Source organism: Capra hircus, chromosome 12 (assembly GCF_001704415.2).
Source record: "Capra hircus breed San Clemente chromosome 12, ASM170441v1, whole genome shotgun sequence".
NCBI classification, from domain to species: Eukaryota; Metazoa; Chordata; class Mammalia; order Artiodactyla; family Bovidae; genus Capra; species Capra hircus.
Window position 1 is genome coordinate 127,200 of NC_030819.1, and position 16,869 is coordinate 144,068.

The following is a 16,869-nucleotide window of genomic DNA, read 5'->3' on the forward strand; positions in this document are numbered from 1 at the left end:
AACTACATGAGGGTCAGAAGAGGAGGCTGAACAATCCCCGCCCCTCCCCCTGACTCTGTGGGAAAGTGAGGCTTTGTGTAGAATTTACAGCACTTTGGGTCAGAGCAGGAATCACTCACCAGTTTAAAAGCCACCAATCCTGCAGGATGTAGGCAACCTGGATCAGGAAACAACAGTCACTCACACACTGGCGTTACTGAGCCCTCACATCCCTCTCACTAGGATGCGGGACAGAAAGGCTCCAGAACACAAAGACTGTCCTTCTGACTCAGGTCTGCGCCAAGCCCCACATCCCAGATTGATGAAAGGCCAGGGGAGGGCATGTTATAATTTAATATCTCTAAAAGGCATTCTTTCTTTTTCCTAGAATCTGTCACAAACACACAACTCCAATAAGCCTCACTTATTTTGCTACCCAAAGATAGCATATTTGAATGCAAATCCAAGTACATGCAAAAAAAAAAAAAAGTTGTAGTGTAAATGCTCGGGGTTTTGAAGGAAGACTCTTGACAGGTACTGTGATGGTCAATTTTCTGTGTCACCTTGGCCATTCCAGTCTCTGGTGATTTAATCACATACTCCTCTAGATATTAATGTGAAGGTATTTTTTGTGGATTGTGGTTCATATCTATAATTAGTCACCGTAAGTAAAAATAACTATCAACAACATGGAAGGCCCCATCCAGTCAGTCGAAGGCTGTAAGAGCACAACCTGAAGCTTCCTTGAGGAGGAAGAAATTCTGCCTTAAGACCGCAGCTCCTGCCTGAGGTTCCAGCCTGCAGGCCTGCTCTTCTGCTTTCAGATTCACCCAGGTAGATCCCACAGCTTCATGAGCCAGTTTTTTAAAATAAATCTCTTCATAAACATAATAATAATTGAATAAATAGATACAGTATAAATAGTATGTGAATATCAAGCTAAGGGCACATACCAAAACAAATTTCCTTACTTACCTCAGCTGCTATGTTTACTAGAATAAGGAAAATGATGGCAGACCAGTGAGCACCAGCTCTGAAGTAATTCTTGTAGGTCTTAAAACCAACTTTTCCTTCTAAATGTCTCTCCTCAGATAGTGTATCCTGTATATTCTCAGTCTTGGAGGGAAAAATGGCAATGAAAGACAAAATTTTAAATAATGAACTAAAAAACTACAAAAGTTCAACAATGCCCTAAATTGCAATTCTGTAGCGAAAACAGACACACCTCACATGCTGGTAGGAGTACAAGATGGTCCATTTCCTATGCAGAGGGTATGGAAATATCTAACCAAACCATATATGCATTGACTCTTGGACCCAGCCATACTACTTCTAGTAATCTATTAGAAATAAGGAAATATCATTTGCACAAGGTTATTCATTGTTGTGTGGCTTTGCTTAAAGTAGCAGTGCTCTGTGATGATCTAGATGTTTGGGACAGGGGTGTAGGGGGGAAAGGGGGTCCAAGAAGGAGGGGATATATGCATACATATGGCTGATTCATTTCATTGCACAGCGGAAAACAACACAACATTGCAAAGCAGTTATACTCCAATTAAAAAATAAATTATATGACTAAAGAATAAAAATAGTATATCATGACTTTCGGCACACACAAAACATATCCAATTCAAATATGAATGCAGAAGTTTGTTCCAAAATAACACACAAAATGATATGTAGTTAATGTATCCCTCTAGATGACTTGTGCCACTCAATGATGAAAACATAAAACATAGCTGGTCCTCAAAATACTGGTCAAATACAGTAAGCTGAGTTCACACAAGTTGGAATAAGGTGAGTTTGGATAGCAGGAGGATAGCATATGATCTGAATCTATGTGGTTCCTGAATCTCAGTGATTCGTCACTGAAATGTGAGGGACTAATCAGAGTCTTCTGTGTCAGGTCCTTTGCACACGTTATCTCTGGTCTATCACAAACCTTCTGACACCAAGACAAAATATGACAATCAGTCATCTGCAGTGCCAGAATATTTCAATATGTAGGAAAAATAGCTGATTTAATGTGGTCACAGCAGGATTTGATAGGAGGAGTTCTTCATAGTAAGCCTCTGATATAAAAGGGAAGCTGGGAGCCATTATAAACATACACCTAGGAATTCATAGCAGTGTACCCTCTACTAATCTTGATAAGATTCATAATCCTATACCCAAAGGAGAACCCTGATCAGAGAGCAATTTAATTCTACCAATTCCATGGAATAAGGCACTGGAAACTGATTTACTTTGAGACAAAGATGTCATGAGAGGATAAGACTGAACAGCCATCAAAAGTGGACAGACCAGGATGTTGCAGAACGAGAAACTCACATCTTGGTCTTCTGCAGCTGCATCTTTCAACAAGGGTGTGGAAGACTGTTGAGACTGAACTGAAGACTTGGAGGATGTCTGAGTCCTCATAGTGGGAGATTCAGGAACTGGAGATGGTTCAGCCTCCTCAATCTCCTTCTTTAAAAAGGAAGCAGAATCTACCCCGGATTTCAGTAACTCTGCATAAGTCCCTTTTTGTACCATTTCACCCTAAAATAAAAATTTTAAACTTGAGAGTAATGCACTTGCATTAGATAATACTAATTTAAATACTAATCAAGAAAAGTTAACTGGTATTAAACTATAACTTTTGTAAGAAAATATTTCTTAGGTCTGGAATTATGGTTCACAAATCTATTTCAGTAGACACAGTACAAGCCTTCTGTTTTCTGCCAAACCAAATATTGTGTAAGGTGCTGTCAGATATGAAAGAAATGTGTGCTCATGTGTTAAAAATGGAGGTCATTGAGATAACTACTGTGGGCACTTAGGGAAGCAAAAACTATAGACGTCAGTGGAAGTATCAGTAGAGCTTTTTTAGACAATTCAGATAAACTTCATGTGACAAGCAGAATTTTTTAAAACAGTCAATTGGAAAAGATATTCCATGAAACAAACTTAAGACTGACAGAGAGGTGGGCACAAGCACATCTGCATAGGTAAGACTCACTCATCAAACCTTTGCTGACCATGTCAGCAGGAGCATGTGTTCAGCTGGGACAAGATCTGTAAGAAGTAGCTCTGGACAGAGAATCCATGAGCTGTGTCTTCATTGTCTTTAAACTTCCCCACAAACTTAGAAAGTTCCCAACTGCAAATTCAATATTCTTTCAGTTCAAGTTATTAAATAAGAAGGCCATGACACTGGAGTGGTTCTAAAGCCTTGGCAGCAAACCAAAACCTAACCCAGAATCAGTGAGCTCAAATTTGAGAGGAGAACTTAAAAACAACCAATCACAAGCAGATAACCAGGCCTCCTTAAATCAGGCAATTGCTACTGAACTGAACTGAACTGCCAATCTAATCAAGTTCTTTGAAAATAGATGACATTTTACTTCAGTTTCCCTTCCTCCAGTTCAATTCAGTTCAGTCGCTCAGTAGTTTCTGACTCTCTGCAACCCCAAGGACTGCAGCACACCAGGCCTCCCTGACCATCACCAACTCCCGGAGTTTACCCAAACTCATGTCCATTGAGTCAGTGATGCCATTCAACCATCATATCCTCTGTCATCACCTTCTCTTCCCGCCTTCAATCTTTATCAGAATTAGGGCCTTTTCCAATGAGTCAGTTCTTCATATCAGGAGGCCAAAGTATCAGAGCTTCAGCTTCAGCATCATTCCTTCCAATGAACATTCAGGACTGACTTCCTTGAGGACTAACTAGTTGGATCTCCTAGTAGTTCAAGGGACTCTCAAGAGTCTTCTCTAACACCATATTTCAAAAGCATCAATTCTTTGGTGCTCAGCTTTCTTTATGGTCCAACTCTCACATCAATACATGACCACTGGAAAAACCATAGCTTTGACTAGATGGAAGTTTGTTGGCAAAGTAATGTCTCTGCTTTTTAAAACGCTATCTAGGAGGAACTATAAAGATGGCAGAGGAATAAGACAGGAAGACCACTTTCTCCCTCACAAATTCCTCAAAAGAACATTTCAATGCCGAGCAAACCACAAAACAACTTCTGTAGGCTGGCAGAGGACATCAGGCAACCAGAAAAGCAGACCATTGTCTTCAAAAACAGGTAGGAAAAAATATAAAAGACAAAAAAGGAGACAAAGGAGGTGGGGAGGGAGCTCCGTCCCGGGAAGGGAAGCCCGTCCTGGGAAGGGAATTTTAAGAAGAGAGGTTTCCAAACACCAGGAAACACTCTCCCTGCCAAGTCTGTGGCGAGCCTTGGAAACACAGAGGGCAACATAACAGGAAGGAAAAAATAAAGAAATAATTAAAACCAAGAGATTACAAGCCCAACAGTAACTCCCCCAGCGGAAAAGCAGCACAGACGCCTGCATCCGCCATTGGGAAGTGGGGTCAGGGCAGCGACGTGTGGGAGGCGCGGGCTGCAGTGCTTTGTAAGAATCGGGCAGGAACACCTCACGCGCAACCAGAACGATCTAACTTGGGCTAGCAAACCAGACTGTGGGATAGCTACCACGCGAAAAGCTCGAACATAAGACACCGCCAGGACCGAGCACAGAACAAAGGACGGAACGGAAAAAGCCGGCTGCAGACCATCCCCCACCGGGGACAGACAGCCAGAGCCGTAAGGACTGGAAAGGGGCAATTGCAGACCAGGAGAGATTTTACTTACCTAACTGCAAGCAGGCTTCTTTGCTAAGACTTCTGGGGGTGCTGGACAGTCACAATCTGCCTCACAGGGGGCGCCAGCAGTCCACCCAGAAAGCTGAGCAGCAGCGGCAGAAAAGGTGACAAGCCTCGGCAATCGCGCTCGCCAAACTCCTGAGCTACTCAGACCTGGGAAGGGCACAAAGCGCAGTCCCAGCCGAATCTGTGCCTCTGAGGGCTGCCTGAGCGCCGAACCCGAGCGGCTTGGACCAGGGAAGTGCACGCAGCCTAGGGCCGGCCCCAGACGGTTCCCGGCTGAGCATCCTAGAGCCGGAGCGGTTTGTGCGCCGTGAGAAAGGACAGGTCAAGTGGGGCTGAGATGCGGTGTGCACACGACAGTGCTATTTGTTTGCAGCATCCCCCCTCCCCACAGCGTGACTGAACTAGTGAGCCTAAAAAACCAGCAAACAGAAGAAGTTAAACAGAGGGAACCACCTTGGAAGTGATCCCACACGGCCCACAACATCAGAAAAGGGCCAGATAAATTTTTACTTTTTTTTAAATCATTCCTTTTTTTTTGTTTTTTTTTCTTTTTTTTCTAACTTTTTTTTAATTGTTAAGTCTTCTATTTCTCCTCTAATTTTTATTTCTATAACCTACTATTACTATTTTTTAAAAAAGACTTTTTTTTTTTTAAGGCAAACACCATATATAGTCTTTGGATGGTTGGTGGTGGTTTTTTGTTGTTGTTGTTGTTGATGTTGTTTTTTTGTTTGTTCGTTTTTAATAATTCTTTTTTTTTCTTTTCTTTCTTCCTTTTTCCTTCTGCTTCTTTTCTTTAATATTGTATTTTTGAAATTCCAACCTCTACTCTAGATTTTTAATCTTTGCTCTTAGGTTTTTGTTGTCAATTTTGTACATTTAAAAACCCAAACTTCACTACCCAAGTTTACCTGAGAGCGAGATTACTGGCTTGATCACTCTCTCCTCCTTTGGACTCTCCTTTTTCTCCACCAGGTGGCCTCTGTCTCTTTTCTCCCCCATCTCTTCTCTATCCAACTGTGAATCTCTGTGTGTTCCAGACAGTGGAGAACACCTAAGGAACTGGTTACTGGCAGGATTTGTCTCTCTCCTTCTCATTCCTCTCTCTTATCCTCCTGGCCACCTCTGTCTACTTCTTCCCTCTCCTCTTCCCCGTATAACTCCATAAATACCTCTGAGCGGTCCAGACTATAGAGCGCACATAAGGAAGTGACTACTGGCTAGCTTGCTCTCTCCTCTTTTGATCTCACCGCATCTCATTCCAGTTACCTCTAACTACCCCCTCCATCTTCTCTTCTCCTTGTAACTCAGTGAACCTCTGTGAGTGTCCCTCAATGTGGAGAAACTTTTCATCTTTAACCTAGATGTTTTATCATCGGTGCTGTATAGATGGAGAAGTCTAGAGGCTACTGTAAAAATAAAACTGAAAACCAGAAATAGGAGGCTTAAATCCAAAGCCTGAAAACATTAGAGAACTCTTGAATTCAGGGAACATTAAGCAATAGGAGCTCATCAAATGCCTCCATACCTACACTGAAACCAAGCTCCACCCAAGGGCCAACAAATTCCAAAACAAGACATACCACTCAAATTCTCCAGCAACACAGGAACATTCCCCTGAGCTTCAATATACAGGCAGCTCAAAATTATTCCAAAACCTTTGATGTCTCATAACCCATTACTGGTCACTCCACTGCACTCCAGAGAGAAAAAACCCAGCTCCACCCACCAGAACTCCAACACAAGCCTCCCTAACCAGGAAACCTTGACAAGCCACTGATAGAACCCCACCCAGTGTGAGGAAGCTCCATAATAAAGAGAACTCCACAAATTACCAGAATATAAAAAGGCCACCCCTAACGCAGCAATATAACCAAGATGAAGTGACAGAGGAATACCCAGCAGGTAAAGGAACAGGAGAGTTGCCCACCAAACCAAACAAAAGAGGAAGAAGTAGGGAATCTACCTGAGAAGGAATTCCGAATATTGATAGTGAAAATGATCCAAAATCTTGAAATCAAAATGGAATCACAGATAACTAGTCTAGAGACAAGGATTGAGAAGTTGCAAGAAAGGTTTAACAAGGACCTAGAAGAAATAAAAAAGAGTCAAAATATAATGAATAATACAATAAATGAGATCAGAAACACTCTGGAGGCAACAAATAGTAGAATAACGGAGGCAGAAGATAGGATTAGTGAAATAGAAGATAGAATGGTAGAAATAAATGAATCAGAGAGGAAACAAGAAAAATGAATTAAAAGAAACGAGGACAATCTCAGAGACCTCCAGGACAAGATGAAATGCTCCAACATTCGAATTATAGGAGCCCCAGAAGAAGACAGAAAGAAAGATCATGAGAAAATCCTTGAGGAGATAATATTTGAAAACTTCCCTAAAATGGGGAAGGAAATAATCACCCAAGTCCAACAAACACAGAGAGTTCCAAATAGGATAAACCCAAGGCGAAACACCCCAAGACACATAGTAATCAAATTAACAAAGATCAAACACAAAGAACAAATATTAAAAGCAGCAAGGGAAAAACAACAAATAACACACAAGGGGATTTCCATAAGGATAACTGCAGATTTTTCAATAGAAACTCTTCAGGCCAGGAGGGAATGGCAAGACATACTTAAAGTGATGAAAGAAAATAACCTACAGCCCAGATTACTGTACCCAGGAAGGATCTCATTCAAATACGAAGGGGAAATCAAAAGCTTTACAGACAAGCAAAAGCTGAGAGAATTCAGCACCACCAAACCAGCTCTCCAACAAATTCTAAAGGATATTCTCTAGATAGGAAACACGAAAAGGGTGTATCAACCCGAACCCAAAACAATAAAGTAAATGGTAACGGGACATACTTATCAATAATTACCTTAAACGTGAATGGGTTGAACGCCCCAACCAAAAGACAAAGACTGGCCGAATGGATACAAAAACAAGACCCCTCTATATGCTGCTTACAAGATACCCACCTCAAAACAAGGGACATATAAAGACTGAAAGTGAAGGGCTGGAAAAAGATATACCACGCAAAGAGAGACCAAAAGAAAGCAGGAGTGGCAATACTCATATCCGATAAAATAGACTTTAAAATAAAGGCTGTGAAAAGAGACAAAGAAGGCCACTACATAATGATCAAAGGATCAACCCAAGAAGAAGATATAACAATTATAAATACATTTGCACCCAATATAGGAGCACCGCAATATGTAAGGCAAATGCTAACAAGTATGAAAGGGGAAATCAACAATAACACAATAATAGTAGGAGACTTTAATACCCCACTCACACCTATGCACAGATCAACTAAACAGAAAATTAACAAAGAAACACAAACTTTAAATGATACATTAGAGCAGTTGGACCTAATTGATATCTATAGGACATTTCACCCCAAAACAATGAATTTCACCTTTTTTCAAGTGCTCATGGGACCTTCTCCAGGATAGATCACATCCTGGGCCACAAATCTAAAACTTGATAAATTCAAAAAATCAAAATCATTCCAAGCATCTTTCTGAAAGATTAGATCTCAATTACAGGAGAAAAACTATTAAAATTCAAACATATGGAGGTTGGACAACACACTTCTGAATAACCAACAATCACAGAAGAAATCAAAAAAGAAATCAAAATATGCATAGAAATTAATGAAAATGAAAACACAACAACCCCAAACCTGTGGGACACTATAAAAGCAGTGCTAAGAGGAAAGTTCATAGCAATACAGGCATACCTCAAGAAAAAGAAAAAAGTCAAATAAAATAACCTAACTCTACAACTAAAGCAACTGGAAAAGGAAGAATTGGAGAACCCAGAGTTTAGTAGAAGGAAAGAATCTTAAAAATTAGGGCAGAAATAAATGCAAAAGAAACAAAAGAGACCATAGCAAAATCAACAAAACCAAAAGCTGGTTCTTTTGAAAGGATAAATAAAATTGACAAACCATAGCCAGACTCATCAAGAAGCAAAGAGAGAAAAATCAAATCAATAAAATTAGAAATGAAAATGGAGAGATCACAACAGACAACACAGAAATACAAAGGATCATAAGAGACTACTATCAGCAATTATATGCCAATAAAATGGACAACGTGGAAGAAATGGACAAATTCTTAGAAAAGCACAACTTTCCAAAACGGAACCAGGAAGAAATAGAAAATCTTAACAGACACATCACAAGCACGGAAATTGAAACGGTAATCAGAAATCTTCCAGCAAACAAAAGCCAGGACCAGATGGCTTCACAGCTGAATTCTACAAAAATTTCGAGAAGAGCTAACACTATCCTACTCAAACTCTTCCAGAAAATTGCAGAGGAAGGTAAACTTCCAAACTCATTCTATGAGGCCACATCACCCTAATACCAAAACCTGACAAAGATGTCACAAAAAAAGACCAACTCCCTAACCAGGAAACTTGACAAGCCACTGATAGAACCCCACCCAGTGTGAGGAAGCTCCATAATAAAGAGAACTCCACAAATTACCAGAATATAAAAAGGCACCCTAACGGCAGCAATATAACCAAGATGAAGTGACAGAGGAATACCCAGCAGGTAAAGGAACAGGAGTAGTCTCTGCTTTTTAAAACGCTATCTAGGAGGAACTATAAAGATGGCAGAGGAATAAGACAGGAAGACCACTTTCTCCCTCACAAATTCCTCAAAAGAACATTTCAATGCCGAGCAAACTCACAAAACAACTTCTGTAGGCTGGCAGAGGACATCAGGCAACCAGAAAAGCAGACCATTGTCTTCAAAAACAGGTAGGAAAAAATATAAAAGACAAAAAGGAGACAAAGGAGGTGGGGAGGGAGCTCCGTCCCGGGAAGGGAAGCCCGTCCGGGAAGGGAATTTTAAGAAGAGAGGTTTCCAAACACCAGGAAACACTCTCCCTGCCGAGTCTGTGGCGAGCCTTGGAAACACAGAGGGGGCAACATAACAGGAAGGAAAAATAAATAAATAATTAAAACCAAGAGATTACAAGCCCAACAGTAACTCCCCCAGTGGAAAAGCAGCACAGACGCCTGCATCCGCCATTGGGAAGTGGGGCAGGGCAGGGACGGCGGGAGGCGCGGGCTGCAGTGCTTTGTAAGAATCGGGCAGGAACGCCCCACGCAACCAGAACGATCTAACTTGGGCTAGCAAACCAGACTGTGGGATAGCTACCACGCGAAAAGCTCGAACATAAGACACCGCCAGGACCGAGCACAGAACAAAGGACGGAACGGAAAAAGCCGGCTGCAGACCATCCCCCGCCGGGGACAGGCAGCCAGAGCCGTAAGGACTGGAAAGGGGCAATTGCAGACCCGGAGAGACTTTACTTACCTAACTGCAAGCAGGCTTCTTTGCTAAGACTTCTGGGGGTGCTGGACAGTCACAATCTGCCTCACAGGGGGGGGCGCCAGCGGTCCACCCAGAAAGCTGAGCAGCAGCGGCAGAAAAGGTGACAAGCAATCGCGCGCTCGCCCAAACTCCTGAGCTACTCGACCTGGGAAGGGCACAAAGCGCAGTCCCAGCCGAATCTGTGCCTCTGAGGGCTGCCTGAGCGCCGAACCTGAGCGGCTTGGACCGGGAAGTGCACGCAGCCTAGGGCCGGCCCCAGACGGTTCCGGCTGAGCATCGTAGAGCCGGAGCGGTTTGTGCGCCGTGAGAAAGGACAGGTCAAGCGGGGCTGAGACTGTGTGCACACGACAGTGCTATTTGTTTGCAGCATCCCCCCTCCCCACAGCGCGACTGAACTAGTGAGGCCTAAAACAACCAGCAAACAGAAGAAGTTAAACAGAGGGAACCACCTTGGAAGTGATCCCACACGGCCCACAACATCAGAAAAGGGCCAGATAAATTTTACTTTTTTTTAAATCATTCCTTTTTTTTTGTTTTTTTTTTTTTTTTTCTAACTTTTTTTTAATTGTTAAGTCTTCTATTTCTCCTCTAATTTTTATTTCTATAACCTACTATTACTATTTTTAAAAAAAAGACTTTTTTTTTTTAAGGCAAACACCATATATAGTCTTTGGATGGTTGTGGTGGTTTTTTGTTTTTTTGTTTTTTTGTTTTTTTGTTTGTTTTTTAATAATTCTTTTTTTTTCTTTCTTTCTTCCTTTTTCCTTCTGGCTTCTTTTCTTTAATATTGTATTTTGAAAATTCCAACCTCTACTCTAGATTTTTAATCTTGCTCTTAGGTTTTTGTTGTCAATTTTGTACATTTAAAAACCCAAACTTCACTACCCAAGTTACCTGAGAGCGAGATTACTGGCTTGATCACTCTCTCCTCCTTTGGACTCTCCTTTTTCTCCACCAGGTGGCCTCTGTCTCTTTCTCCCCCATCTCTTCTCTATCCAACTGTGAATCTCTGTGTGTTCCAGACAGTGGAGAACACCTAAGGAACTGGTTACTGGCAGGATTTGTCTCTCTCCTTCTCATTCCTCTCTCTTATCCTCCTGGCCACCTCTGTCTACTTCTCCCTCTCCTCTTCCCCGTATAACTCCATAAATACCTCTGAGCGTCCAGACTATAGAGCGCACATAAGGAAGTGACTACTGGCTAGCTTGCTCTCTCCTCTTTTGATCTCACCGCATCTCATTCCAGTTACCTCTAACTACCCCTCCATCTTCTCTTCTCCTTGTAACTCAGTGAACCTCTGTGAGTGTCCCTCAATGTGGAGAAACTTTTCATCTTTAACCTAGATGTTTTATCATCGGTGCTGTATAGATGGAGAAGTCTAGAGCTACTGTAAAAATAAAACTGAAAACCAGAAGCAGGAGGCTTAAATCCAAAGCCTGAAAACATTAGAGAACTCTTGAATTCAGGGAACATTAAGCAATAGGAGCTCATCAAATGCCTCATACCTACACTGAAACCAAGCTCCACCCAAGGGCCAACAAATTCCAAAACAAGACATACCACTCAAATTCTCCAGCAACACAGGAACATCCCCTGAGCTTCAATATACAGGCAGCTCAAAATTATTCCAAAACCTTTGATGTCTCATAACCCATTACTGGTCACTCCACTGCACTCCAGAGAGAAAAAACCCAGCTCCACCCACCAGAACTCCAACACAAGCCTCCCTAACCAGGAAACCTTGACAAGCCACTGATAGAACCCCACCCAGTGTGAGGAAGCTCCATAATAAAGAGAAACTCCACAAATTACAGAATATAAAAAGGCCACCCCTAACGCAGCAATATAACCAAGATGAAGTGACAGAGGAATACCCAGCAGGTAAAGGAACAGGAGAGTTGCCCCCACCAAACCAAACAAAAGAGGAAGAAGTAGGGAATCTACCTGAGAAGGAATTCCGAATATTGATAGTGAAAATGATCCAAAATCTTGAAATCAAAATGGAATCACAGATAACTAGTCTAGAGACAAGGATTGAGAAGTTGCAAGAAAGGTTTAACAAGGACCTAGAAGAAAATAAAAGAGTCAAAATATAATGAATAATACAATAAATGAGATCAGAAACACTCTGGAGGCAACAAATAGTAGAATAACGGAGGCAGAAGATAGGATTAGTGAAATAGAAGATAGAATGGTAGAAATAAATGAATCAGAGAGGAAACAAGAAAAATGAATTAAAAGAAACGAGGACAATCTCAGAGACCTCCAGGACAAGATGAAATGCTCCAACATTCGAATTATAGGAGCCCCAGAAGAAGACAGAAAGAAAGATCATGAGAAAATCCTTGAGGAGATAATATTTGAAAAACTTCCCTAAAATGGGGAAGGAAATAATCACCCAAGTCCAACAAACACAGAGAGTTCCAAATAGGATAAACCCAAGGCGAAACACCCCAAGACACATAGTAATCAAATTAACAAAGATCAAACACAAAGAACAAATATTAAAAGCAGCAAGGGAAAAACAACAAATAACACACAAGGGGATTTCCATAAGGATAACTGCAGATTTTTCAATAGAAACTCTTCAGGCCAGGAGGGAATGGCAAGACATACTTAAAGTGATGAAAGAAAATAACCTACAGCCCAGATTACTGTACCCAGGAAGGATCTCATTCAAATACGAAGGGGAAATCAAAAGCTTTACAGACAAGCAAAAGCTGAGAGAATTCAGCACCACCAAACCAGCTCTCCAACAAATTCTAAAGGATATTCTCTAGATAGGAAACACGAAAAGGGTGTATCAACCCGAACCCAAAACAATAAAGTAAATGGTAACGGGACCATACTTATCAATAATTACCTTAAACGTGAATGGGTTGAACGCCCCAACCAAAAGACAAAGACTGGCCGAATGGATACAAAAACAAGACCCCTCTATATGCTGCTTACAAGATACCCACCTCAAAACAAGGGACATATAAAGACTGAAAGTGAAGGGCTGGAAAAAGATATACCACGCAAAGAGAGACCAAAAGAAAGCAGGAGTGGCAATACTCATATCCGATAAAATAGACTTTAAAATAAAGGCTGTGAAAAGAGACAAAGAAGGCCACTACATAATGATCAAAGGATCAACCCAAGAAGAAGATATAACAATTATAAATACATTTGCACCCAATATAGGAGCACCGCAATATGTAAGGCAAATGCTAACAAGTATGAAAGGGGAAATCAACAATAACACAATAATAGTAGGAGACTTTAATACCCCACTCACACCTATGCACAGATCAACTAAACAGAAAATTAACAAAGAAACACAAACTTTAAATGATACATTAGAGCAGTTGGACCTAATTGATATCTATAGGACATTTCACCCCAAAACAATGAATTTCACCTTTTTTTCAAGTGCTCATGGGACCTTCTCCAGGATAGATCACATCCTGGGCCACAAATCTAAACTTGATAAATTCAAAAAAATCAAAATCATTCCAAGCATCTTTTCTGAAAGATTAGATCTCAATTACAGGAGAAAAACTATTAAAAATTCAAACATATGGAGGTTGGACAACACACTTCTGAATAACCAACAAATCACAGAAGAAATCAAAAAAGAAATCAAAATATGCATAGAAATTAATGAAAATGAAAACACAACAACCCCAAACCTGTGGGACACTATAAAAGCAGTGCTAAGAGGAAAGTTCATAGCAATACAGGCATACCTCAAGAAAAAAGAAAAAAGTCAAATAAATAACCTAACTCTACAACTAAAGCAACTGGAAAAGGAAGAATTGGAGAACCCCAGAGTTAGTAGAAGGAAAGAAATCTTAAAAATTAGGGCAGAAATAAATGCAAAAGAAACAAAAGAGACCATAGCAAAATCAACAAAACCAAAAGCTGGTTCTTTGAAAGGATAAATAAAATTGACAAACCATTAGCCAGACTCATCAAGAAGCAAAGAGAGAAAAATCAAATCAATAAAATTAGAAATGAAAATGGAGAGATCACAACAGACAACACAGAAATACAAAGGATCATAAGAGACTACTATCAGCAATTATATGCCAATAAAATGGACAACGTGGAAGAAATGGACAAATTCTTAGAAAAGCACAACTTTCCAAAACGGAACCAGGAAGAAATAGAAAATCTTAACAGACACATCACAAGCACGGAAATTGAAACGGTAATCAGAAATCTTCCAGCAAACAAAAGCCCAGGACCAGATGGCTTCACAGCTGAATTCTACCAAAAATTTCGAGAAGAGCTAACACCTATCCTACTCAAACTCTTCCAGAAAATTGCAGAGGAAGGTAAACTTCCAAACTCATTCTATGAGGCCACCATCACCCTAATACCAAAACCTGACAAAGATGTCACAAAAAAAGAAAACTACAGGCCAATATCACTGATGAACATAGATGCAAAAATCCTCAACAAAATTCTAGCAATCAGAATCCAGCAACACATTAAAAAGATCATACACTATGACCAAGTGGGCTTTATCCCAGGGATGCAAGGATTCTTCAATATCCGCAAATCAATCAATGTAATTCACCACATTAACAAATTGAAAAATAAAAACCATATGATTATCTCAATAGATGCAGAGAAGGCCTTTGACAAAATTCAACATCCATTTATGATAAAAACTCTCCAGAAAGCAGGAATAGAAGGAACATACCTCAACATAATAAAAGCTATATATGACAAACCCACAGCGAACATTGTCCTCAATGCTGAAAAATTGAAAGCATTTCCCCTAAAGTCAGGAACAAGACAACGGTGTCCACTTTCACCGCTACTATTCAACATAGTTCTGGAAGTTTTAGCCACAGCAATCAGAGCAGAAAAAGAAATAAAAGGAATCCAAACAGGAAAAGAAGAAGTAAAGCTCTCACTGTTTGCAGATGACATGATCCTCTACATGGAAAACCCTAAAGACTCCACCAGAAAATTACTAGAGCTCATCAATGAATATAGTAAAGTTGCAGGATATAAAATCAACACACAGAAATCCCTTGCATTCCTATACACTAATAATGAGAAAGTAGAAAAAGAAATTAAGGAAACAATTCCATTCACCATTGCAACGAAAAGAATAAAATACTTAGGAATATATCTACCTAAAGAAACTAAAGACCTATATATAGAAAACTATAAAACACTGATGAAAGAAATCAAAGAGGACACTAATAGATGGAGAAATATACCATGTTCATGGATCGGAAGAATCAATATAGTGAAAATGAGTATACTACCCAAAGCAATTTACAAATTCAATGCAATCCCTATCAAGCTACCAGCCATATTTTTCACAGAACTAGAACAAATAATTTCAAGATTTGTATGCAAATACAAAAAACCTCGAATTGCCAAAGCAATCTTGAGAAAGAAGAATGGAACTGGAGGAATCAACTTGCCTGACTTCAGGCTCTACTACAAAGCCACAGTCATCAAAACAGTATGGTACTGGCACAAAGACAGACATATAGATCAATGGAACAAAATAGAAAGCCCAGAGATAAATCCACACACATATGGACACCTTATCTTTGACAAAGGAGGCAAGAATATACAATGGAGTAAAGACAATGTCTTTAACAAGTGGTGCTGGGAAAACTGGTCAACCACTTGTAAAAGAATGAAACTAGATCACTTTCTAACACCACACACAAAAATAAACTCAAAATGGATTAAAGATCTAAATATAAGACCAGAAACTATAAAACTCCTAGAGGAGAACATAGGCAAAACACTCTCAGACATACATCACAGCAGGATCCTCTATGATCCACCTCCCAGAATTCTGGAAATAAAAGCAAAAATAAACAAATGGGATCTAATTAAAATTAAAAGCTTCTGCACAACAAAGGAAAATATAAGCAAGGTGAAAAGACAGCCTTCTGAATGGGAGAAAATAATAGCAAATGAAGCAACTGACAAACAACTACTCTCAAAAATATATAAGCAACTTATGCAGCTCAATTCCAGAAAAATAAACGACCCAATCAAAAAATGGGCCAAAGAACTAAATAGACATTTCTCTAAAGAAGACATACGGATGGCTAACAAACACATGAAAAGATGCTCAACATCACTCATTACCAGAGAAATGCAAATCAAAACCACAGTGAGGTACCATTTCACACCAGTCAGAATGTCTGCGATCCAAAAATCTGCAAGCAATAAATGCTGGCGAGGGTGTGAAGCAAAGGGAACCCTCCTACACTGTTGGTGGGAATGCAAACTAGTACAGCCACTATGGAGAACAGTGTGGAGATTCCTTTAAAAATTGCAAATAGAACTACCTTATGACCCAGCAATCCCACTTCTGGGCATACACACCGAGGGAACCAGAATTGAAAGAGACACATGTACCCCAATGTTCATCGCAGCACTGTTTATAATAGCCAGGACATGGAAACAACCTAGATGTCCATCAGCAGATGAATGGATAAGAAAGCTGTGGTACATATACACAATGGAGTATTACTCAGCCGTTAAAAAGAATTCATGTGAATCAGTTCTGATGAGATGGATGAAACTGGAGCCGATTATACAGAGTGAAGTAAGCCAGAAAGAAAAACACCAATACAGTATACTAACACATATATACGGAATTTAGAAAGATGGCAATGACGACCCTGTATGCAAGACAGGAAAACAGACACAGCTGTGTATAACGGACTTTTGGACTCAGAGGGAGAGGGAGAGGGTGGGATGATTTGGGAGAATGGCATTCTAACATGTATACTATCATGTAAGAATTGAATCGCCAGTCTATGTCTGACGCAGGATACAGCATGCTTGGGGCTGTTGCATGGGGATGACCCACAGAGATGTTATGGGGAGGGAGGTG

General features: G+C 40.4%; 1 protein-coding gene across 1 annotated transcript in view; it reads right to left on the bottom strand.

Annotated features, from left to right (window-relative positions):
• Nucleotides 1-16,869, bottom strand: part of LOC102177789 (multidrug resistance-associated protein 4-like) — a gene marked incomplete at its 3' end in the record, with an annotated part of 234,569 nt that overhangs the window by 114,057 nt on the left and 103,643 nt on the right. The window contains exons 12-14 of the mRNA XM_018056287.1: nucleotides 2,311-2,520; nucleotides 955-1,095; nucleotides 120-157 (exon numbers count right to left, since the gene is read on the bottom strand). Of these exons, the coding sequence (XP_017911776.1) occupies nucleotides 120-157; nucleotides 955-1,095; nucleotides 2,311-2,520 (389 nt within the window). The remainder of the gene's footprint in view (nucleotides 1-119; nucleotides 158-954; nucleotides 1,096-2,310; nucleotides 2,521-16,869) is intronic.